Source organism: Bidens hawaiensis, unplaced genomic scaffold (genome assembly GCF_021521415.1).
Source record: "Bidens hawaiensis isolate Kalapana, Puna unplaced genomic scaffold, B.hawaiensis_p1.1 tig00007430_1, whole genome shotgun sequence".
Classification (NCBI taxonomy): Eukaryota; Viridiplantae; Streptophyta; class Magnoliopsida; order Asterales; family Asteraceae; genus Bidens; species Bidens hawaiensis.
In genome coordinates this window covers 985,328-1,007,680 of record NW_027491519.1, presented here as the reverse complement: position 1 = coordinate 1,007,680, position 22,353 = coordinate 985,328, and the positions used below count along the sequence as shown (strand labels likewise).

At 33.9% G+C, this 22,353-nt stretch overlaps 1 protein-coding gene across 2 annotated transcripts; it reads left to right on the top strand.

Annotated features, from left to right (window-relative positions):
- Window positions 1–1,288: 1,288 nt before the first annotated feature.
- On the top strand, window positions 1,289–14,267 carry LOC143635325 (patatin-like protein 3). Of its 2 annotated transcripts, none has more exons than XM_077103185.1 (7): window positions 1,289–1,506; window positions 1,585–1,766; window positions 1,984–2,170; window positions 3,206–3,352; window positions 12,933–13,235; window positions 13,446–13,621; window positions 14,186–14,267. In XM_077103185.1, the coding sequence occupies exons 1-7, from the start codon at window positions 1,360–1,362 to the stop codon at window positions 14,250–14,252; spliced, it is 1,209 nt and encodes a 402-aa protein (XP_076959300.1). In that variant the 5' UTR covers window positions 1,289–1,359; the 3' UTR covers window positions 14,253–14,267. The 2 variants fall into 2 exon arrangements, with proteins under 2 accessions (XP_076959300.1, XP_076959301.1); XM_077103186.1 differs by having other exon boundaries at window positions 1,384–1,459.
- Window positions 14,268–22,353: the final 8,086 nt, after the last annotated feature.

The window sequence follows — 22,353 nt, the reverse complement described above, 5'->3', positions numbered from 1 at the left end:
ATGTAACGATTAAATTTGGGCTCTATAGTGATGACTTAAGTCGTTGTGATAGCTTCAATTTCTTGTAGAGATAATACAAAAATTTTCAGCTTAGTTATTCATTATGAACACTTATAATCTTGTAATTCTTTGTAGCTACCTCAAATCCTAGAAACAAATTGTGCACCCGGCACACCATGTCAATTAAAACCAACTTGTAATTTATATATTCTATTCTATATTAATTATGTAATTTTGGAGTTTGTGTCTTTAACACTAACCATTTTGAGGTCATGATATACATATTCATGCCCTTTACTTCCACGTAATCAATCACCAACTAATTTGCCCATTCACCCTACCTCACTCTAAGAAAATGTATAATCCTCTTAACCCTCTTTCAATTCAAGTTTAAAACACTTTTTAAGTTATTGTGGGTGAATGTAAGGGATTTAAAGCCTGTTAACACTTTAACTCATATTGTCTTTAACGTCTCTTAACTCATGAATGGAGCGGTGTCTCACTCGTTAACTTTGTCAAATCAGTTTTAACGCTTTGGACGTTAAGATATACCCCAAGGCCTAATATATACATGAAAATTAACACACAAATAACTTTGTCACGTGGTTAAGGCTTGCGCTCAGTAAGAATGATAATTAGTTTTGATGAAAAGGGGGCTTTTTGAGAGTATTTTTTTTTATCTATGTTTAGATATAATGGAGTATCCCGGTTTGAGACCTATAGGTGGTTTGTTTCTTTCTTCAAGTTTGTTAATTTGATAATTTTAGTCCTCTAAAATAAAAAATTTAAATAGTGCACTCAATTGGTTAAATTTATTAAGAATAATAATTAGGTTTGATAGAAGGGGGCTTTCCTAAAGTATTTTTATCTATGTTTAATTAGATATAAACTTTTATTCAAGTCGTTTATGTTTCTTTACGCACACTGGTTACTATAATGAGCCAACTGGACCTTTTTAGTTATTTTATTACTTAACCAAATTATTTTTAAAATGTAAAATTTTAAATATAACATTCTTAAAATGTTAAACTAGACATGTTATACAAATCGTTTAGTATATCGAATGTGATATCGCAACCAACTACAAACAAAAGAGCTATTGAAAATAAAAGGAATAGAATAAACATTTAAGTATGCTTAACCAAAACAATATTACTAGACAAATTATTTTATTTAATTTTATGCATCGCTTACCGCCATCATATAATGTCAATTATTTGATTATTAAAAGGACCCTGAGCCTGAGAGTGAAAATGTATGAAAACAGCCCTAGTATAAACTAACTAAATCATATTTCCTTGTACTATAAACTCATCACGCCAACTTTGGTCAAGGCTTTGCATCTCCTACGAATTTAAGATGACAACCAAAATCCCAAAAACAATCCGCCTAAGAAACCGACCACCAAACATTGGAAATCGCGTAACGGTTCTTAGCATAGACGGTGGAGGCATTCGAGGTGTCATTCCTGGTGTCATTCTCGAGTACCTTGAGTCACAGCTTCAGGTATAATTCTGATCAAATAGATGCATTAATAACCGAACACATAACTAAATAAAGTATAACAAAATTGTATATATGCAGGAGTTAGACGGCGAGGACGCAAGACTAGCTGATTACTTTGATGTGATCGCAGGAACAAGCACCGGTGGTCTAGTGACAGTAATGCTAACGGCTCCAGACAAAAACAACAGACCTTTGTATGCTGCTAAAGACATAGTTCCATTTTATCTCGAAAACGCTCCCAAGATTTTCCCACGAAGAGGGTACGTACGTAAGATGATATACAATTACACGTTATGGGGACTGGGTTGGTGGTCCAGTGGCCGAGACAAAGCCTTTAGTTTACCTAAAGGTCGTTGGCTCGAGTCTTCTAGGATGTAAAAAGATATTTGCCAATAAAATATAATTGCGTTGCACCATATTATGGTAAATACTAATCAATACATGATGATCGTTTATGTTTTTTTGAGCAAATTTTAGGGGGATATTTGCTCGGATTATAAACATATTCAAGGCGTTGATTGGTCCAAAGTACAATGGGAAGTATCTTAAAAGCCTTGTAACGGGTATACTAGGAACAACCAAGTTGAATCAGACGTTGACTAATGTTGTCATCCCTACTTTTGACATAAAGAATATGCAACCTGTGATCTTTAGTTCATTTCAGGTGTGTTATCAAAAGTTCAAAACTCTATATTTTGATAGTATTATTTACTCACTACTAGAAAACTGTGTAATTTTAATCGCAAAATTTGTTGGAAACGCATGGCACTTGGACGGTATCATTCACCCTTTTTCTATCTCTATCTTTGGTGAGCCAATTAAGCACAAAACTTGGAAGAAGATGGCATTTCTTGTAAAATTAGAAAATTATTTTAGCGACAAAGACACATCCATCACAATATCACATGATGTTATGCAGTCAACTACTGGTGTGACTTGAATCCATAACTTTGAATCACTATGCTAAATTTCTTTAATTTTGTGCAATATATTGTTTTATTCTAAAATAATAATAAAAAAAATCGCACTACGTACTACACATATTTGTGATTGTAATAAGGTTGCGATTTTAGTGGCTGAAGTTCAAACGTTTACAAAATTAGTGACTACCATCAATTTGGCTACAACCCGGTGGCAAATTTGTGATTGTTTCAATTTGGTGACAGAAACATGAATATACTCCATCCGTTCCTTTACAAGTGTCATGGTTTGAAAAACGTAAAATTTAAGAAAGTTTGAATGATTGCATTTTTTACTTAACAAATGACTATAATGTCCTTAACATATATAAAAAGACAAAATTTAAGAAAGTTTGAATGTTTGCATTAATGTAAGGGTAAACTTGAAAATTAGTTAATAAATTTTGAAAGTAGACATTTATAATGTGACAAACTAAAAAAGAAATGTGGACACTTTCAAATGGACGGAGGGAGTAATATATAGTTTATTAAATTTAAATTTAACTCGTATATCTGTCATTAAATTATGAAAAATGAACAAGTGTACACATAAAATTCCAATTTTGATCAAACTATTGATAATTTGATATAGTCTAGGAATGATAGGATGCTACAAATCCTTTTTTTTTATCTCAAAAGATAAAGATTCACAAACTAACACTAAAATTTGGTCTTAAATTAACGCTAAAATTCGGTCGTAAACTTAAAGCGGTTTAATATAAAAGGATTGTTGTTTGAAGGTGCCAAGACAACCTAGCATGGATGCACAACTATCGGACATATGCATCGGTACATCTGCAGCACCTACGTACCTTCCGGGTCATTATTTCAAAAATGGTGATCAAGAGTTTAACCTTATTGATGGTGGGATTGCCGCTAATAACCCGGTAAACTAAAAACAACCATCCTTTTTTATACATACATTTGTTTTATAATTATCTATACATTTTTATATATAATCACATGTTTTATATTAATAATCATAAGATTCATAACCGATTATTTATTGAATAAATGTTTAGTTTTTTTTAGTACGATGTAAATATAACACATCTAAACTTTCAATATGATGTATTAAATAATTGTGTTAACATTTTTTATGTAAAACTTTAAATTTTTTAAAAAGTAACTGCTTTTAATAACGACGGGTGTAGAATTTTCGTTGGTTATAATTCCACATGACTAAATTGATAAATTTTATAACATCAAAGAGTGGTCCGGTTATTCAATCTTGAAATGACAATTTGAAAGAGATCATCAAGGTTCAAGAGAGCATTTGTGTTAACTTGCAGAATAATTATACTACACATCTTATTAGTTTTTAGTATGTTAGTTTTTGTTTATGTTTCAAATTCCTTATCTAAATTGGAATAGGTTTGCTTCTTGGACGAGTATATATAAACCCCTCTTTGCATCTTGTTTTTCTCGTAAGTCGATTAATAAAATTGAAAATCTATTTGAGCAAGAAACCGTGACTCGGTGGATATGTTTGCATGTGAAATTCTAGATTTCCACACGTAAAATGTGAAAAGTGGTATCAGAGCCAAATCACCCAACAAGTTTTTTCTATCGAGTCCAGCCAAGAGTTTTGTCTCATGTACTATCGCTTTGCGTGATTGACCGGGTTGTAAATTAAAGAGCAAGCAGGTGATGAGAATGAGTATGTCACACCCGACTCTATGAGCCTAGGCTTGTGATCATAGTTGGTACACGTTTTACATATTTTTACTTAGTTAGAACCAAACTAAGCCATCAAATGTGTCTAACAACTATATTCTCCAAGTTATACTACACATTTCTATTTATTACCTATAAAATAGTTTTATAAAATACATTAGTGACAATTTCTAGTAAACATACTGACACTAAACCATTTGTGTAAACCTTTAGGTTCACTCGTAACAACTCAACAGCTCTATAGATCGGCGTCCAAGTATATCACATAGTCAAGGCCTCACATGCCTATAGACCGGCTCAATGAGCAGGGACATGGTGCTAAGAGTGGCGGGGTATGCCTACCCTCTGACTACGAATGTATGGATCCTGACACACGTATATCTAGCTTGAGAGCCAGAGACTACTAAAGTTTTAGGGATCCCCATGTAAACTTTTAACTTGTTGAAATGACTCAATTAAATAGTTTAAAAGAGTTAGGCATATTCACCTTTTAGCGAGTTGCACAATTAATAATTTCTCTAGTATTTGATGACCGATTACCTCAGACTTATAGTTTGAGAATAATTTTTTTAACAATTTATCTACATCAAATGATCTAGCTTCATACATTTAGTCTAGTTAGATGGCTTTAAACCTTGATTGAATATTTTATTGTTAAAATATTACTTTAGACCTTTAGTTTATCATACGTTTTGACATTGATGTTTCTTCCTGTAAAAGAAATCATCTAAATTCTACCTCACTTCCTCTATAAGAAATCATGTTTATAAAGCTTTTATGTTTCTCCCTTTTGAAGAAATAATCTACTTCTATGTTTCTTCCTTTAGAAGAAATCATTTTTATAAAACTTTTATCTTGCTTTCTTTAGAAAAAAACATTATTATTAAAAATGATTATTTTAACTACTTAAAGCCTTTTGATTCGTATGAAGTTTGTGTGGCATGCTTTGGCCTAATAGGCTCAAACACTCTTGTCGAGCTCTCCAGGAAAGTAAACGGGTCACTCGGTTAATTGAGATTTATGTGAATTACTTTCCTAAGACAAGAGACTCAACTATTGGCGTTGTCACAATTCCGGTTACTACATGCCCATCACGTTTTTCTATTTTATTATTTATGCTACGTTTCGATTTTAATGAAGAAACATCTATATTGTAAATATCTTTTATTAAAAGATTTATGTTTCTTCCTCTATCTAAAACTTCAATTGACAAACCTTTGCATGTAAAACTTTACTTTTCTTAATAATAAATAACATTTATTATTATTTTTGTAAACCTTTATATATGAAAAACTTAAATATATCTATAAAAACTTTCCAATATTTATGTTATACCTTCGACTAGGGTCTAAGCTATGTATTAAATGACTTAAGCATATTACTCATACTTTAAAATGGGTATTGTAAGTCCCCGTTTCGTCGTTGATCGATACAAGATTTGCACGAAGTCTAGGAGTGCGAAATCCTTCTAGACTCGTTTATGGTGTTAGAGATGAAGAACACGATTATACACAAACATACACACGAATGGGATAAACAGATCTGCAGATAGCTTTATATATTAATCAAAACACATTACATACCGAAAGAGAAAACATATTATGGCCAACCAGAGGTGAGCTCTACCTCGGGTCTGCCCACGAGAATTCGCCTATCTGCTTTTCTCTAAACAACTTAACAGCCACACAAAATACTCTCTTGTTCTTTTCTCTCTTTTTAACTCTAAACATGACAAACACATATATAGATAAACATCTTCGCGGGCTAGGGCTTGGCCTCAAGGCGAAGTTGCTCTAACTTCACCTATGGCGAAGTTGCCCCCCTCTAAAACTTCGCCCCAGCTGGCCGGAATTGCATAGCAACGGTCACAAAATGCACCAACAGACTCCCCCTTGACCGTTGCTCTCAATTCTAACAAACACTAAAGATCATCTGTTACAAAACATGCACTAAAAGACACCACCTTAACTGATGATCTTCTGTGTTCTTCTGGTAAGACTCGATCTTCAGACATTGCACTATGATCTTCAAGGTTGAACTTCACATATATATGCAACATTAATCCTGTCTTCAACCAGCAGTGTCTGAATCTGTCTTGTAGCTTCACAAATATACCAATCACCCTACGTCAATGTAAGCCCATCCAAATTACATCGAGATCTTTGATCTGCAACCTGGTGCCTAATCAGTTATCTCAACCGTAATCGGTTCATAAGATAAGATTCAATCTTCAACTACTCAACAAAAAATGATCACTTTCGTCACAAAAACACCTTGACATAATCTAACACACATGCCTTGTAATAATCATCAAAAGCTTAACCAAGCCTCCATGATCTTTATTACCCGAGCATCTTCAAATTTGCTAAGAAAACACATTTTTAAATGAAATTATTATTACCGAGCTTAACCAAGCCTCCATGATCTTTGATACCACTTGTAAGTCCCCGTTTCGTCGTTGATCGATAAGAGATTTGCACGAAGTTTAGGAGTGCGGAATCCTCCTAGACTCGTTTATGGTGTTGGAGACGAAGAACACGATTATACACAAACATACACACGAATGAGATAAACAGATTTGCAGATCACTTTATATATTAATCAAAACACATTACATACCGAAAGAGAAAATATATTATGGCCAACCCGATGTGAGCTCTACCTCAGGTCTGCCCACGAGAATTCGCCTATATGTTTTTCTCTAAACAACTAAGCTGCACAAAATACTGTCTTGTTCTTTTCTCTATTTTTAACCCTAAACATGACACGCATATATATAGATTAACATATTCGTGGGCTTGGGCTTGGGTCTCAAGGCTAAGTTGCTCTAACTTCACCTTGTAAGTCCCCGTTTCATCGTTGATCGATACGCAATTTGTACGAAGTCTAGTAGTGCGGAATCCTCCTAGACTCGTTTATGGTGTTGGAGACAAAGAATACGATTATACAAAAACATACACATGAATGGGATAAAAAGATTTGCAGATCGCTTTATATATAATAATCAAAACACATTGCATACCGAAAGAGAAAACTTATTATGTCCAACCCGAGGTGAGCTCTACCTCGGGTCTGGCACAAGATTTTGCCTATCTGTTTTTCTTTAAACAACTTTACAGCTGCACAAAATACTCTCTTGTTCTTTTCTCTCTTTTTAACCCTAAACATGACACACATTTATATAGATAAACATCTTCGCGGGCTTGGGCTTGGGCCTCAAGGAGAAGTTGCTCTAACTTCCCCTATGGCGAAGTTGCCCCCCTCCACAACTTCGCCCGAGCTTGTTGAAATTGCATAGCGATGGTCACAAAATGCACCAACAGACTCCCCCTTGATCGTTGCTCTCAATTATAACAAACACTAAAGATCATCTGTTACAAAACATGGACTAACAGGTATAACGCTTAAAGACGAACGAGTAGAACTTCGATTGCACGTACGGTGTTTGGGTATGAAACGTCGAAACTCCGGAGCGACGTCTAGATGGAACGGATTTCGAGAAAGTTAGAGTATTTTGGTGTTTGGTATGCTACAATTTGAAGCCCATGGCCGTTATTTATAGCCATCCACTCACGCCCTCGGCCGGACTGTCAACCACCACCATTCGCCATATGTCATTCTTGTGATGACTCGTGTTATTATGTGGTGACAAGTGTCATTCTATACTACTTGGTCATCAACCACATGCCGCTACGTGAGACCTTTATATTTCACATGGTGAGATGTGTTATTCTATACCGATTAGTCGTTAGCTACATGTCGCTTCTTGATCCCTTTATATTTTTAAGTTAAATGAATAACTTGTCCATGAACTTCCTAAATTACCAAAATCGATTTGGAAATTTTCAAGATGTTACAGAGCAAGCACCAATGGAAGATATGCAATTGATCAGAGGTGTCAAAAAGTTGAACAACCACAACTATGGCACATAGTCTACATGTTTGAAGTCATACTTACAAGAACAAGTTCTTTGGGAAGTCACCAATGGAGCCGAAACTTAGACGCCAAGGATCGAAACCAATGGTGCAATTCAAAAGTGGCTTTTTCAAGGATACAAAAGCAATGTTTCTGCTAAAAATTAGGATCAAGGAAGAACTTCTTAATCAAATTTGTGATCTTACAACCCCAAAAAGCACCTGGGACACTTTCTCCTCCTTATTCTCAAAAAAAAACGACACAAATATTTTCCAAAACAAGATAACTTTTCCGCAATACTTTCCCAAGTTGAAAACCTTGTGTAGAGAAATAGGGATCTTGACCTGCAAGCGAGAATCGGGGGCGTGCGTATGAAATGAGTAGTTATAGACGGGTTGAGATCGAAGTTTCAAACTTTTGTAGCAGTTGTTCCAGGGTGGAGAATTCATATCCCATACCGTCTTTGAAAACTTGTTAGCCGAGCAAGAAGTCGCATTAAGGCAAAATTTGCAAGTAAGGTAGTATTCAAAAAAGGTGTTATTTGTAGGAAAGTCAAAGAAGTGGCAGGCGAATAAAATAATCAGAAGAACTATGCTAAAAGTTGGAAGAAAGAATTTAACAAAAAACTAAAGGGCGATTCAACTTGTGATTGGAAAGGGAAAACAAACAAATGATTTCCTTACTAATGCCATGATTTTGGGGGGAAAGAGGCCACACGATGAAGGTCTATCGTCATTTGAGGGAAGAGGGAAATAGTATAGTTGCAAGGGAGGAGCAGCCTTGTAATGTTGAAGCGATGGTGGTAGAAATAAATGATGAATATACATTTACAACAACCACCAGATCGAAGACCTTAGGAGAATCGAACGTTAACTCCTATGACTAGAGACCAAGAACGGATATTAAACCTAAAGAAGTAAAGTGGGAACCGTGTCATAGTAGTAGTAGATGTTCAAAGACATCGCATCGCTCTCGTGGGCGACATAAAGTTTCCACAAACAATGAACGAGAGGAAGTTCGTAATGAATGACGTATTTCATGTTCCATGTTTGAGGCAAAATGAGCTTTATATACCATGGATTACTTCCATGGAACGTTCGTGCTGTTTGGATGAAGGCGTTAGAATATTCAATGAGTTCGAAACCAGATACGAACCCGTTCTATGTGGAAAGAAGAACGACTTCGTGTATGTGCTTTCGGCTGAAACTGTATTCATGGAAAGAACGAGCAAGACACCAAATTCATATTTGTGACACAACTTGTTAGGCTATCTCGGCTACGAGAGACTTGACTTAATGATAAAAATGAAACTTGTTTTAGGGCTACCACAATTGAAAGTAAATAAAGATGTCGTGTGCGTCAAATGCTAACTTGGTAAGGCACACGGGCAACCGTTTGATGACCTGAAATCTCACTTTGATGTATTTGGGCACGTTAAACAAGCTTGAGTGACGAGATTAAGTTTATAACATTCATAGACAGGTTGACCTCATGAAAGAAAAGTCACAAGCTTTTGAAAAGGTCAAAGCATTTAAAGTTAAAGTTGAGACAACATACCGAAGGGCTATTCGGTTAGTATTAAAGGGGCGTTGGAAGAGATCATAAGGTCTAAGGGGGGAATTTATGCTAACTTGGAGAATAAGTTTAAATTTAATTATCTTGTTAGATTTTAGTAGGTTTTCTTTAGTTTTAAGTTTCAAATTCATGATATGAACTGGAATAGGTTTCACACCCCAACATAAGGCCTATAAGTGTGACCCTTGTTGGTACCTGTTCAAAGTTGCGGGTTTGTTTAACGGAAAACTTGTTTATAATAAAATATTAATTTACATTGAAAATTCACTAAGGAATTAAATACCCGAGTATCCGGTTTATAAAACATTGTTACATAATATTACAAGGATTTTTAACTATCAAAATTGAGCCATCTTCATGATGCGAGCGTTAACTCCATAATGACTCCTAATCCTTAATACCGTTGCTTTACTTAACTACCTGAAATGTGTGTGTGTGTGTGTGTGTGTGTTGGGGAGATGGGGGATACATAAGCGATATGCAGGTGAAACTTTGACAGGATTTAAAAGACAATCTAAATGACGCAACCGACACCTTTGAGTTTTACCAACGCTCGATTTTACCAACCGACGACAACCCATTTGTCCACCTCATTTTTTATATGTTTCTTTTTCGGCTTCCGGTATCGCAAAAAAAGTAACAAAAAGTGACCAAACTCTTGTCGAGTTACCGCCTCAATGTTCGGGATTGACAAATTGGGTTTTACCACCGCCCTGGTCTATCAACCAAATAAAGTCGAATATCTAATTTATTTATATGTTAATCTTTTTATATGTTCAATTGACGGATTTATTTTTTGGGTTTTAACGCTTAGGTTTTGACAACAGTTTCTATAATGTGACGAGCGTAACCGATAATGTTCAATTTTGCTTCCACTCACTGTCGTAACGCTCGGGTTTTTCTAACATACGGGTTTCAACAATGGGGTTCCACTACATTTTCCCTTTTTTAGTTATGGTATCGTAACGAAAATCGACTTAATGCCATTTTTTTAGTTCCTAACGAACGTGACAGAAACTGACCAAATTCGCGTAGAGTCACGAAATTTTATTTTAATTCTGGTACCTTAACAAAAACCTACTGAATGCCAATCTTTTTTTTTCCTCTTTTTTTTAGTTTCGTTACCGTAACAAATGTGACGAAGATCAGCCGAATTTGCGTAGACTCACGGAGCAACGTCTGGGATCAACGATGCTCAGATATTTCCAAAGCGTGAGTTTTATCCACCGAATCCATCCAATTGGTCCACCTCAAATTTTATATGTTTTTTTTATTATTTTTGGCTTTTAGTTTCGGGAGCGTAACACACTTAACCGAGACCGACCGAATTTGCATCGACTTATCGTCTCAACGCTCGGGACTGACAATGTTTTGGTTTATCATTGCCCATGTTTTAATGACCTGCCGAGCGCAACGCGCTGTGTAAAACACTAGTTGCACATGCCATCAAATTGCATGCAACACAATAAGTAAATAATGATTCGTCATTTGAGATTTGATATGAATAAACATTTAAATTGGTACACATAAAGCCCCCAAAAAGTGAAAAGTGACAATAAGGATGGTGATTAACTCACTTTCATGAATAGGCGTGATAAATAATAAAATAAGAAAAATAAACGAGTCCCGAGCTTTTAACGCGATGACCTATCCGGCACGAACGTATCTGAAACTTTAAGACAATAAAGTACAATTAGAAACAAGAGCATAACTGTTGTAATCTGGAGTATAAAACTCAAGATATGAAATATTTAATGTTTAAGCGAGTTTCTGTTCAGACTTTGAACTTGAATTTGGAGTTGGGTTTTGGTCAGTACACTTAAAATGTCAAGAAAAACATAAAAGTATTCTGTCTCGAAAGCTAGTTTTGACCAAAAACAATAGTAATCAAATAAACACAAGAATCGACTTTTATAATCCTAATACAAGTCGGGATCAAATTGACCAACAAAACTCCCTTAATCACTGAATTTGATTGAGGTCTTTTGTTTAATGTACAAAAACACACAAAATCATAAAAGACAACTTACCCGAATGATGGTTAGAAAGATGAGAAAAATCGATTCAAAGGATTTTGAAGCACCGAAGTCAAACCGGGAATACGGTATTGAAGAAGACACCGGCTAGCACCAGGAGAATACCATGCAAAAAAATTTTATAGGTGGAGGTTGAGTTTTGTAGAAGATTTTGGTGTTTTGATTGTTTAGTTTATATGATAAAAGTCTAAATCATTAATTTTAGTCAAATATCTCGCTTATGCGATAGAATAAGCGTTCAATGACGAAATCAAATGAAATAAAATACCAAATTTGTTTTTGATAGCAAGGGAATGAATATTGACACGCCTAAGGACCAAGGGACTTTACTTGTAGCTTAATTCACGTGATTCAAACAAAAAATAACTCGATTTAGCATCAAACAAATATTTTAAATGATTTTGAACTAACCAGCATGCTGCTCGCGTTGCGCGGCCTACTTAGGGTAGTTGGCGCGGATTACCTTGGGTAGTTCCCCGAATGGCGCGGCTTGGGGTATTTGTCAAGAAGTTTCATTTTGTCACTTTTAGTTCCTGTAGTTAAAAAAATGCGATTTTTAGCTATTCTAAGTGATTTTAAGGGTTTTTAACGGGTATTTGACGAGTTTGAGTAACATGAATGTATAAAATAAATTAAACAACATAAATTACAAGATTTTAATGATACGAAAAATCAGACTTGTTACAAAAAGGAGCATATTTTGATGCACTTATTATAAATGCACAATATTGAATAAACATTGGGTAATTGGCATGCATGAAGTAACATATTCATGCATGGAGCAAAATTCCTCATGCTCTTACGATTATACATAAGAGCTAGTACTCCATTCGTCCCATTATAAATGTCATATTTTGACTTTTCAAGTCTTTTTTTTTGCAACTTTGACCGCAAATTTTTTTGTTCGTGTCATATAATACTTGATGAAAATTATATCAATGTAAAATACATTTAAAACCCAATCCATTCATATATTTCACATCAAGTATTCTATAACACAAACAAAAATATTGACTTTAAAGCAGCCTCTCTATCCCTATGGGGTAGAGGTAAGGCTGCCTACATCTTACCCTCCTCAGACCCTACCATAGCTTTGCTATTGGTGGGATATACTGAGTACGATGATGATGATGATGATGATGATGATGATGATGATGAAAATTAAATAAGAAAGACTTGAAAAATCAAAGTAGGACATTTATAATGGGACGGAGGGAGTACATGATAGTAAAATCTAACCTCTTGTACTATTCCATTTCGCAGACCTTGGTTGCTATTGGGGAAGTTACACGGCAAGTTATGAAAGAAGATCCAATTTTTTTCCCAATCACTCCTTTAGATTACACTCGATATCTTGTTATATCATTAGGGACTGGCTCAAAGAAGCAAGAACCTCTATACAATGCAAAATCGGCGGCAAAATGGGGAGTGCTCGGGTGGTTGCTAAATAAGGGTTCGGCCCCATTGATAGACACTTTCATGCAAGCGAGCGCTGATTTGGTTGATTTTCATAACAATGTCGTTTTCGAAGCCCTCAACTCTGTTAATTGTTATCTCCGCATTCAGGTATAATATTATTTTCCTATCTTCTTTTTTATAGTATATTTAAGAAACATTCATATAAATAAAACATTAATTTATAAGTTATTTAAATTTTAATAAAATAAAGAAGTTAACGACTTTGAATTACGTAAATAAAAAGAAAAAAACAAATTAGAGTAACACATTGTTTTTTGTCAAATCTATACTTACACGTATCAAATATTTCCATCATAGGATGACACACTGACCGGAGACTTGGCTTCGGTGGATATAACAGCGAAGAAAAATTTAGACGGTCTGGTGAAAGTTGGTGAAGGGTTACTAGACAACCTCGTTTCTCGTGTGAATTCTGATACCGGAGACTTTGAACCGGTTCCAGATGGTGGTTCAAACCGTGAAGCACTGAAGAGGTACAACGCTACATATACGAAACTGCACATAGGTCATGGCAACACCCTTAGGGTGTTTAACGAGTCGAATGTTGAGTTCCTCGTTTTTATAGAATTCGGTTATTTGAATTTTAAAAATTTGAAGCTTAATATAAATTAGAATCTAAAAACCAATTTGAATGCGAACCTAATCAATTGGAATTTGAATATGAGTTGTAAGTTTTGATTCGAATCAGGTTGATTCGATTCGAACAAGGGTTGAATTGGTAAGAATTAATAAAAATAAGTATAATTCAATTTTAAAAACCCATATTATTGAAGTTATATATAAACTAAAAATAAAATTCTATAATTCAAATTTTTATAACAATTTAAAATCACAAACTTAATCCAATCATTTTAATTCTAAATTAAAGTAGGAAGTCTAAATTTGAATCAGTTGCTAATTCGATTCGAAAATCCATAAAACAAATGTCGAAGTTAATTTTGGAGTAGCATTCGAATGTTCGAGATTCCATCAACCCTTTTAAAAGTTGGGTTTCATGCTACAGCTTATTTACATATTCTCTTTCAAAATGAATTAAGGTTTGCGAAAGAATTGTCACAGGAGCGGAAACTAAGAGAGTCAAATTATAATGGTAAGAGTGTTTAAGTGAATTCATTTTGTTCTTAATCTTGTGAAATCCTGTAAATTTGATTAGTTTGTAATATACGTTTATCTATAGTAGGGTAAATCGTCAGGAAACGTAATGAGTGTTACTTAAGTTTTTATTGTGAACAATACATATTTCACACACATGTATATCAATGTAAAAAATTACATTATGTTATTGTAATCACCAGTCGGTTATATATATCGCTTTGCAACAACACTAGTCGATATTTCGGCTAATTACCCAATGACTTTTTCGTAAACCTCATTATCCGAAGACGCTACATGGCATCACCATTTATCTTGATAAACCTATCGAGGGCTGGGTATGAGAAGATATTCTCATCAAAAATACAAATTTATACGAAAAAGAAATGTTTACATCGAAACAAAAGTCAAACAAGTAAAAAGTTGTGCCGCTATTAATGATAATACCTCTCTTTGCTAGGGCATCCCGCGTTGTAAATTAACGATCCAAAGATAATCTCCATCAAAAGAAGTTCACTTATATTGGTAGAAAATTATATATATCATTTGACTAGTCAACGGCCTATTATACGTAAAGACTTGATGGAGATTTCAGCTAGCTGACTTGTTAAGTTTCCACACCCAAGTGTTTGGTTCTGTATACAAGAGAGGAGCCCCCGGTTAAACCAATAAGGTGACACACCAGGTATTTTGATCCTTTGTGTGATCAACGACAACAGTTGGCATTTGTTCGTTTATGCGCAACAAAATACATTTCTTTCATAATAAATAAAAACATCATTTTGTCTAGTTACAAAACATGAAATACGAAATATGCATCTCCTTCTTGTTATGCCCCTATGACGGCTTATAAAATATCCAGCCACACGGCTTATAATAGTCTTAATGCTGTTTTGTGAAATGACCTTATTTATCAAATTATTTTATAACTTTTCAAACTACTTTTAACGATAATAAACTATTTTCAGAGTTTTGAAAGTGTTGCATGTACTTACGTTGTAGAAATCTTTTGAAATGGTATTTTTTTTAATTAATGATTGCATGTTTATATGTAAAAGTAGGTCTACAAGGCCGAGTACTCCCCAAGTACTCGCTACAAGGTATGGTGCCGAAATGAGTTTCTTTAACTCCGCCTAGTTATTAAGGAACGATCATATGTGGTCAACTTCTGTCAGAATCATATCTATTTGGTCAACTTCGCCCGATTTTGACTTAAAAAATAAAACATAATTAATATTTCTATAATATTTAAACATTAATATCACTTTTTTTTAACTAATGATTAGCAAAGTTTTTAATAATTTAGTATTTAAAATTGTATTTATCTTATCTATATTGATATTCACTTATTCTGTTATAAATGTTGATAAACTTTTAATGTTTGACATATATATAATATCTAAAACTTAATTTTCTTTATATCTATCATTTCCGAGTACTCTCCGAGTACTCCAAGTACACCCAACTCTTCAGTCGGCCGCCTAAGGTCCGCTTAGCGACTTTTGCAACCATGGTTTATAGTAAATCAAATTTCTAAATTTTTAGTTATTTAAGTTAGTAATATAGTTAAATGACGGCTTTGCATTTATACATTGTAGATAAGTTTTGTTGATGTAAATGATGATTAGGTTGACTAGTTTGTTGCGGTTAATATAAGACATATGGTGTAATAGTTTTTGACCATAGAGTAGGAAACTAGTTGTATATTAATGATAACAAGTCGATGACCCGTTATATTATTCATATGTGGTAGTATTGATGACGAATATGGGCAAAGCTTGTCGGGCTTAGGGACACCGAGTTTGTTGCTAGGCAGACTGTGCTAAAGGCAAAACCAGGAAAAATTGCTAAGCACGAGAAGGCGTGTGTTGAGAATCAACATGCCTTCATTCCTTTGGTTTTCGATACATTTGGGGTCTCTTGCCATCGATGCTGCTACGTTTCTGAAAGAGTTCAGTGGTTCGTGCAAAGTAACTCAACAACGCTGAAGAACGATAACTTTGTTTTCAGTAGGATCGGTTTTGTCATTCAAAAAAGAGTGGCGGCGCAGCTAGTTGATCGCTTACCTGCCTCTCTATTGTAATTGGATTTTTTATTTGTTTTATGAAAAAACAATTGTGTTATTCATATGTGGTAGTAAACCAAATACAATTATGTATTTAATTAGCCTCATTGTTGTGATTATGATAACTTTAGAGATTATGCATACAAAACATATGATCAAAATAGTGTTAATATGCATACATGTAATTGAAGTTTTGGATAAGTAAAATCCAAGTTATGTTAGAGGTTCAAACTCAATAGAATGTAAAAGTGTAGTCATTCAAAACAAAAAATCTAAGTTATTTCGGTTCCTAGATTGTAATTTTGTTGACGTTGTAGTTTGCATAATGTATTAATGTTATTTGATGTGATTATGTTGATTAGAATTAGGTAAGAAGGCTCGGGGATCAAAAGTTGGAAAAACAAAAAAATAAAAATAAAAATAAAAGTGACATTTTGTTCTGAGAATTGTAGCCGGTGTATGCTGCATTGGGCAGAGTATCATATGATGGATCTTGTTGAAAGTTCGTCGACCAAAAATTGAAGTTAGTGTAGCATACGTCGGACTCAACGTAGCATTCACAAGCCAGTGTTAAGATTTCTCATATTTTTAAGTTGGTACTTGAATATAAGTTGAACACACGGTTATAAATACTTGTTATACCAATAATGGTTCTGTTTTGCATTTGTTAAAGCTCATGAATAAGGTGGTGAATGATGATCAAGTGTTCAAGAAGAAACATGGACACACATCATAAAAGATGAAACATTGTTATATGCCAAGGCGTATAAAAGCTGTTTTTATCAAGTGTTTTAAATTAAGAATTATCTTTAGATAGTATAATGTATAAGTAGTTATATGGTTTACAGAACTTAGTTGTATGTCTATGAAGCAAAAGAGATTTTGGGACTATATTTTCCATACTAAAATATTACGTATTACGTAAAGTTGTTTTTGAAATTTAGGATGTTACAACCTTTTACTACCGACATCACCATCATCCGATAATTTATCTAGTTCTTGGCTAAAACCGAGAGACTAAAAACACTTCCTATAACTATTTACCAAACTGATGAGAAACGATAAAAGTGTGCAAAAATGCACATTGGTACATGTAGGGTTCTCTCATGGTGCACAACCATGTTGAATTTTGCAACATATTGTTGTGGTACATTGATAATAATATAGTTCCATGGGATAATGATATGATGTGTTTCACCGTTTTGGTATTGATATTTCAAAAATATGCGGCATTTTTTAACGTTAAAAACTTATCATACAATGGCCTTAAAAAATATATACAAACTTGATCGCTAAATTTAATAAAGAGAAAATTATGATTTACTTCCCTATGTAATATGGGCAGGAAACACTTGGACTACTGATTCTTAAATTGCGCGTATTAAGTCATTGTCGTTTTCGAATTGCCGATATGAGCCACTGTTGTTGACCAAGCTTTAACTGTTTGTTGAGTGCTAAATTGCAAGGGCATAATAATAATAATAATAAATAATTATTATTATTATTATTATTATTATTATTATTATTATTATTATATTCACAACCCAATATCACAAGCCAATACCCGCCTTCATCACATGCTCATCGTCTACCCCTGGCTGCGATCTACCTTCACAACCACCACCATATCTCGACACTTCGGTTCGTCGGAAAGACGACTGGCAGTGGCTTTAGAGACCACTGGAAAATGCTAAGTCTATCACGTGTTTAAATCGGTCCAAATCGCCACCGCCACTACCAATAATGACCACTGCAGTCGCCATTAATTGCAACCACCATCGTCGTCGCCACTACTTGCAATCACCATCGCCACCACCAAGCCCGGCTCTGAGATCAGTTAAAAAATTTTAAGCTGAAGGCGAAATTTTTTTTGGGCCTTAATAAAAAGGGGTTTCTTGTTGGGTTTAAATAATTTAATTTTTAAATGAGCCTTATTTTTTGGTTATGTAAAAAACATTTTTTTTTATAAAAATATGGTTAAAATGTCTCAAGTGAGGTTAGAACCCACAACCTTTTAGTTGAAAGTCAAACCCTTTTGTCAGTAAACCAAGCTAGTGATTGTGTAATTAAGTTTAAACATTATATATACATATTGGTTTTCATAAAAATATATATATAATTTTTTTTTTTTAAAAAAACTAGGCCTATTAGGGTGTCGGGCCGGGGTCCGTCGACCACCCGGCCCTCCCTTATAGCCGGCCCTTGCCGCCACTACCTCCCACTTTCTCGGCTATCACCACCACTTGACAATTACCAAGCATTACAACACCATTGTCACCAGAAAATCGAACACGAACACATATCTGAAACATGAAATTAGTCAAGACTAATTCGATTCATATCTAAAACATGATTCGCACATGGAATTCAACCGGATTGGATATATGTAAGTCCGATTTGATATTAACATATTATATTGATTAATTGATATGGTAGTATATTATGTATTGAAAAATTTATTAAGTGTTGAAGCAGAATAGGAAACCCTAATTGAATATTGGGGAAGATGAAGTGTTGAAGGTGTTATTATATATTTTATATTATGTAATAATACTAAAGATCAGCTTAGTTCACATGGATGGCTTTAAGGGTTAGTGAACCGGAGGTCTAGGGTTCGAATCATAGCCTCTATATGATTTTGGATGATTATTTTTAAACTGAATTAAAGGTTTAGGGATAAAAAGGTAATTTCAATATTTTTTAACAGGTCGAAGGATGGTTGACTAATGACAGGGGCCCTACTGAGCCCGTCGGGAAACTCTAATGGTTCTATACGCGCAATTTAATAATCAGTTGGCCAAGTGTCTCCCGCCCATATTACACAGGGAGGCAAGTCACAATTATCTCTTTACTAAAAGAATGTGCAAGTAAGCAACATAGAAGCCATGCATATAGCTATGATTAATGATTCAAGGTAATACTTACTAATGTCTAAATGTTGTAAAGGTCAAAGTCTGCCACGTTAGAAGCTAAGACGTGCACAACATATTACCTGTAAATATTATAACTGAGACGAGATTAGTATGATATAAATTATGTGTCAAGACTCATAGGAAATACTATTGTGATTATAACGGAAGTTTACCGTCTTTGTGAGAATTAAAGTTATAGATATACAAATAACATTTGAATTTCAATATTTTGAAATCACTAAACAACTGTATTTGCAACCTCAAAAATGGTCGAAATCTGTCATTAAAATGTTGGTTGTGTTATGCTTTACAATTTTCTTTTTGGACATTTCTATAGAAAAAAATTCATATTTAAGTCCATAGATCTATTAGTTATTAAGAGTAAAGTTAAAATATAAAGAATAATAAAAATGAGAAGGGTGAGAATGAATCCAGTCTTTTGATCTTAGATTTGAATGGCTGAGACTAATTTAATAAATAAAAATTGATGGAAGGACATGAAGGTAATAACCCACATTTGTTGACTTTCTATCTCCACATGCAAGGCACATGTCAATTCCTCTATCATTTTCAAATGTCCATAACTTTTTCATAAGACATTATTTTTTTAAAAAAAAATCACCATAATAATAAGGTTTATTGGATTTTAATAATCCAAACTTTGGTCTATTGGCCGATATTAATCCCAACTTAAGAAATTCCCTAGAATAATCCCAACTTTCACTCTATTGGCCTTCACTGAGCCTTTTCTTAACAGGAACTAACCCAGTTAGTTTTAGGACAAAATATGTTATTTCTACAAATTGAGGGGGACAAATGAAAAATGTAAATTAACTTAATAACTCAATAACACAGGCGCCACCACCACCGACACCACGACCCTTGACACCGCCACCGCCACCACCACCACGACCGCCGCTGTCGACACCGCCATTACCACCGCGACCTCCGCCATTGCCTCCACCGCCACCACCGGTGGCGGAGGCCTCAATGGTGGTGGTGACGATGTCGACGACGGCGGTCGTGGTGGTGGTGGTGGCAGTGTCGAGGGTCGCGGTGTCGGTGGCGGCGACCGCGGTGGTGGTTGCGCCCATTTCGTTGAGTTTTTAAGTTAATTATATTTTTCGTTTATCCCCTAAATTTGTAAAAATGACATATTTTGTCTTAAAACTAACTGGGTTAGTTCCTGTTAAGAAAAAGTTCAGTGGAGGCCAACAGAGTGAAAGCTGGGATTATTCTAGGGAATTTCTTAAATTGAGATTAATATCGGCCAATAGGCCAAAGTTTGGATTATTAAAATCCAATAAACCTAATAATAAGCGTTTTTTTATCTTTAATATGAGTATCATATTGTTTTATAAAAAAAATAATAGGTTTTTTTAATTGTGTTTTTTTTGTTGTTCATTGTGTCTTTTAGTTGAGTTTTCATATGAATTGTATTATAGATTTTGATAATTATATTTTTCAATCGTTACTCATACTAAAGACAAAAATTAAAACAAATATTACGTCATTGTGTCGTTTTGTTCGTCATCAACTTTTAGTCATTGTGTAATACGTTCATTGTTTTTTATTCGGATTGACATATGACAAATTCATTTAATTTGAGAAAAATAGTATTGTGTTCATTATATATTACGTTCAAGTCATTATGTAATATGTTGTTTCCATTGTGTTTTACGTTTCAAGTTATTGTGTTATATATATTCACCATTGTGTCTTACGTTTTAGGTCATTGTGTTATACGTATTCACCATTGTGTCTTCCGTTTTAGATCACTGTGTTATAGGTATTCACCATTGTGTTTTACGTTTCAAGTTATTGTGTAACATGTATTAATCATTGTGTTTTATGTATTAGATAATTTGTTGTTATTTAATTATTATTTTTACATGTTATTATCACACAACGGTGTTATTAGTATTTAAATAAACATAATGATGAGTTGAAAGACACAATGACGAAAAAACACAATGACGAAAAAAGACACAATGATAAGCGAAAAGACACAATGGTGTGCGAAAAAACACAATGACGAAAAAAGACACAATGATAAGCGAAAAGACACAATTGTATGCGAAAAGACACTATGACGAAAAAAGACACAATGATAAGCGAAAAGACACAATAGTGTGCGAAAAGACACAATAACGAAAAAAGACAATAATAAGCGAAAAGACACAATGGTGTGCGAAAATACACAATAACGAAAAAAGACACAATGGTGTGCGAAAAGACACAATGACGTGATTTTTGTTTTAAATTTTATATATCAAAAATCATACTCATATTAAAGATAAAAAAACGTTTGTTTTATGATGAATTTTTTTTTAAAAAAAATATCATACGAAAAAGTTATAAACGTTCTAAAATGATGGGGGTATTAACATGCGTCTTGCATGTGGAGAGATAAAATTGGTACAATTACCTCTATACCCTTTTTCTTTTGATCCCCACTTGACACATATCAGTTATTTATGAGTTCTCACACTTTTCATTTTTGTTATCCTTTATAAAATAACTTGACCCTAGTTACTAATTTAGTCACGAAAACACAAAACACTTCAATTTATTGCAACTAACCATACGTGGAAGGTACACCAAGTCACCAATTTCTTTCTTTTCTTTTTTTCTTTCTTTTGAAGATATATAGTTAAATTTTGTTCATTTTTCTAATATACAAAAAAATGATTTTCTAATTTGGTTGCTTATTTTTCAAGAAATGGACATCTTCAACAAAAACTCAATAATTGGATGGCCTTTGTCTAATTGTCCATAATACTATCCAAAAGTACATTATTAATGCAAATGCTCTTCTAACTAATCTACATGTTAAATGAATACCAGTTTAGGAGTATGATCTAAAACATCAATACACAAAATTCTTTAATCTTCATTTATATCTAACAAGTGGAAAATTATATTATACATACTAACGATTAAAATTTTTCAAAAATATATAAAAACTAGTATACAATTGTGTTTAAAAAGTACATCACCTATTACTTAATGTAATTTTACTTTCGTTTGCAAATTTCAAGGTGTTTGAAGAAATGCCTTAATGAAAAAAAAAGAATAAATGCTAATACAAATTAGATTCTAATTAATAGTCCTAAAAAGAGAGTTCTAGCATCTT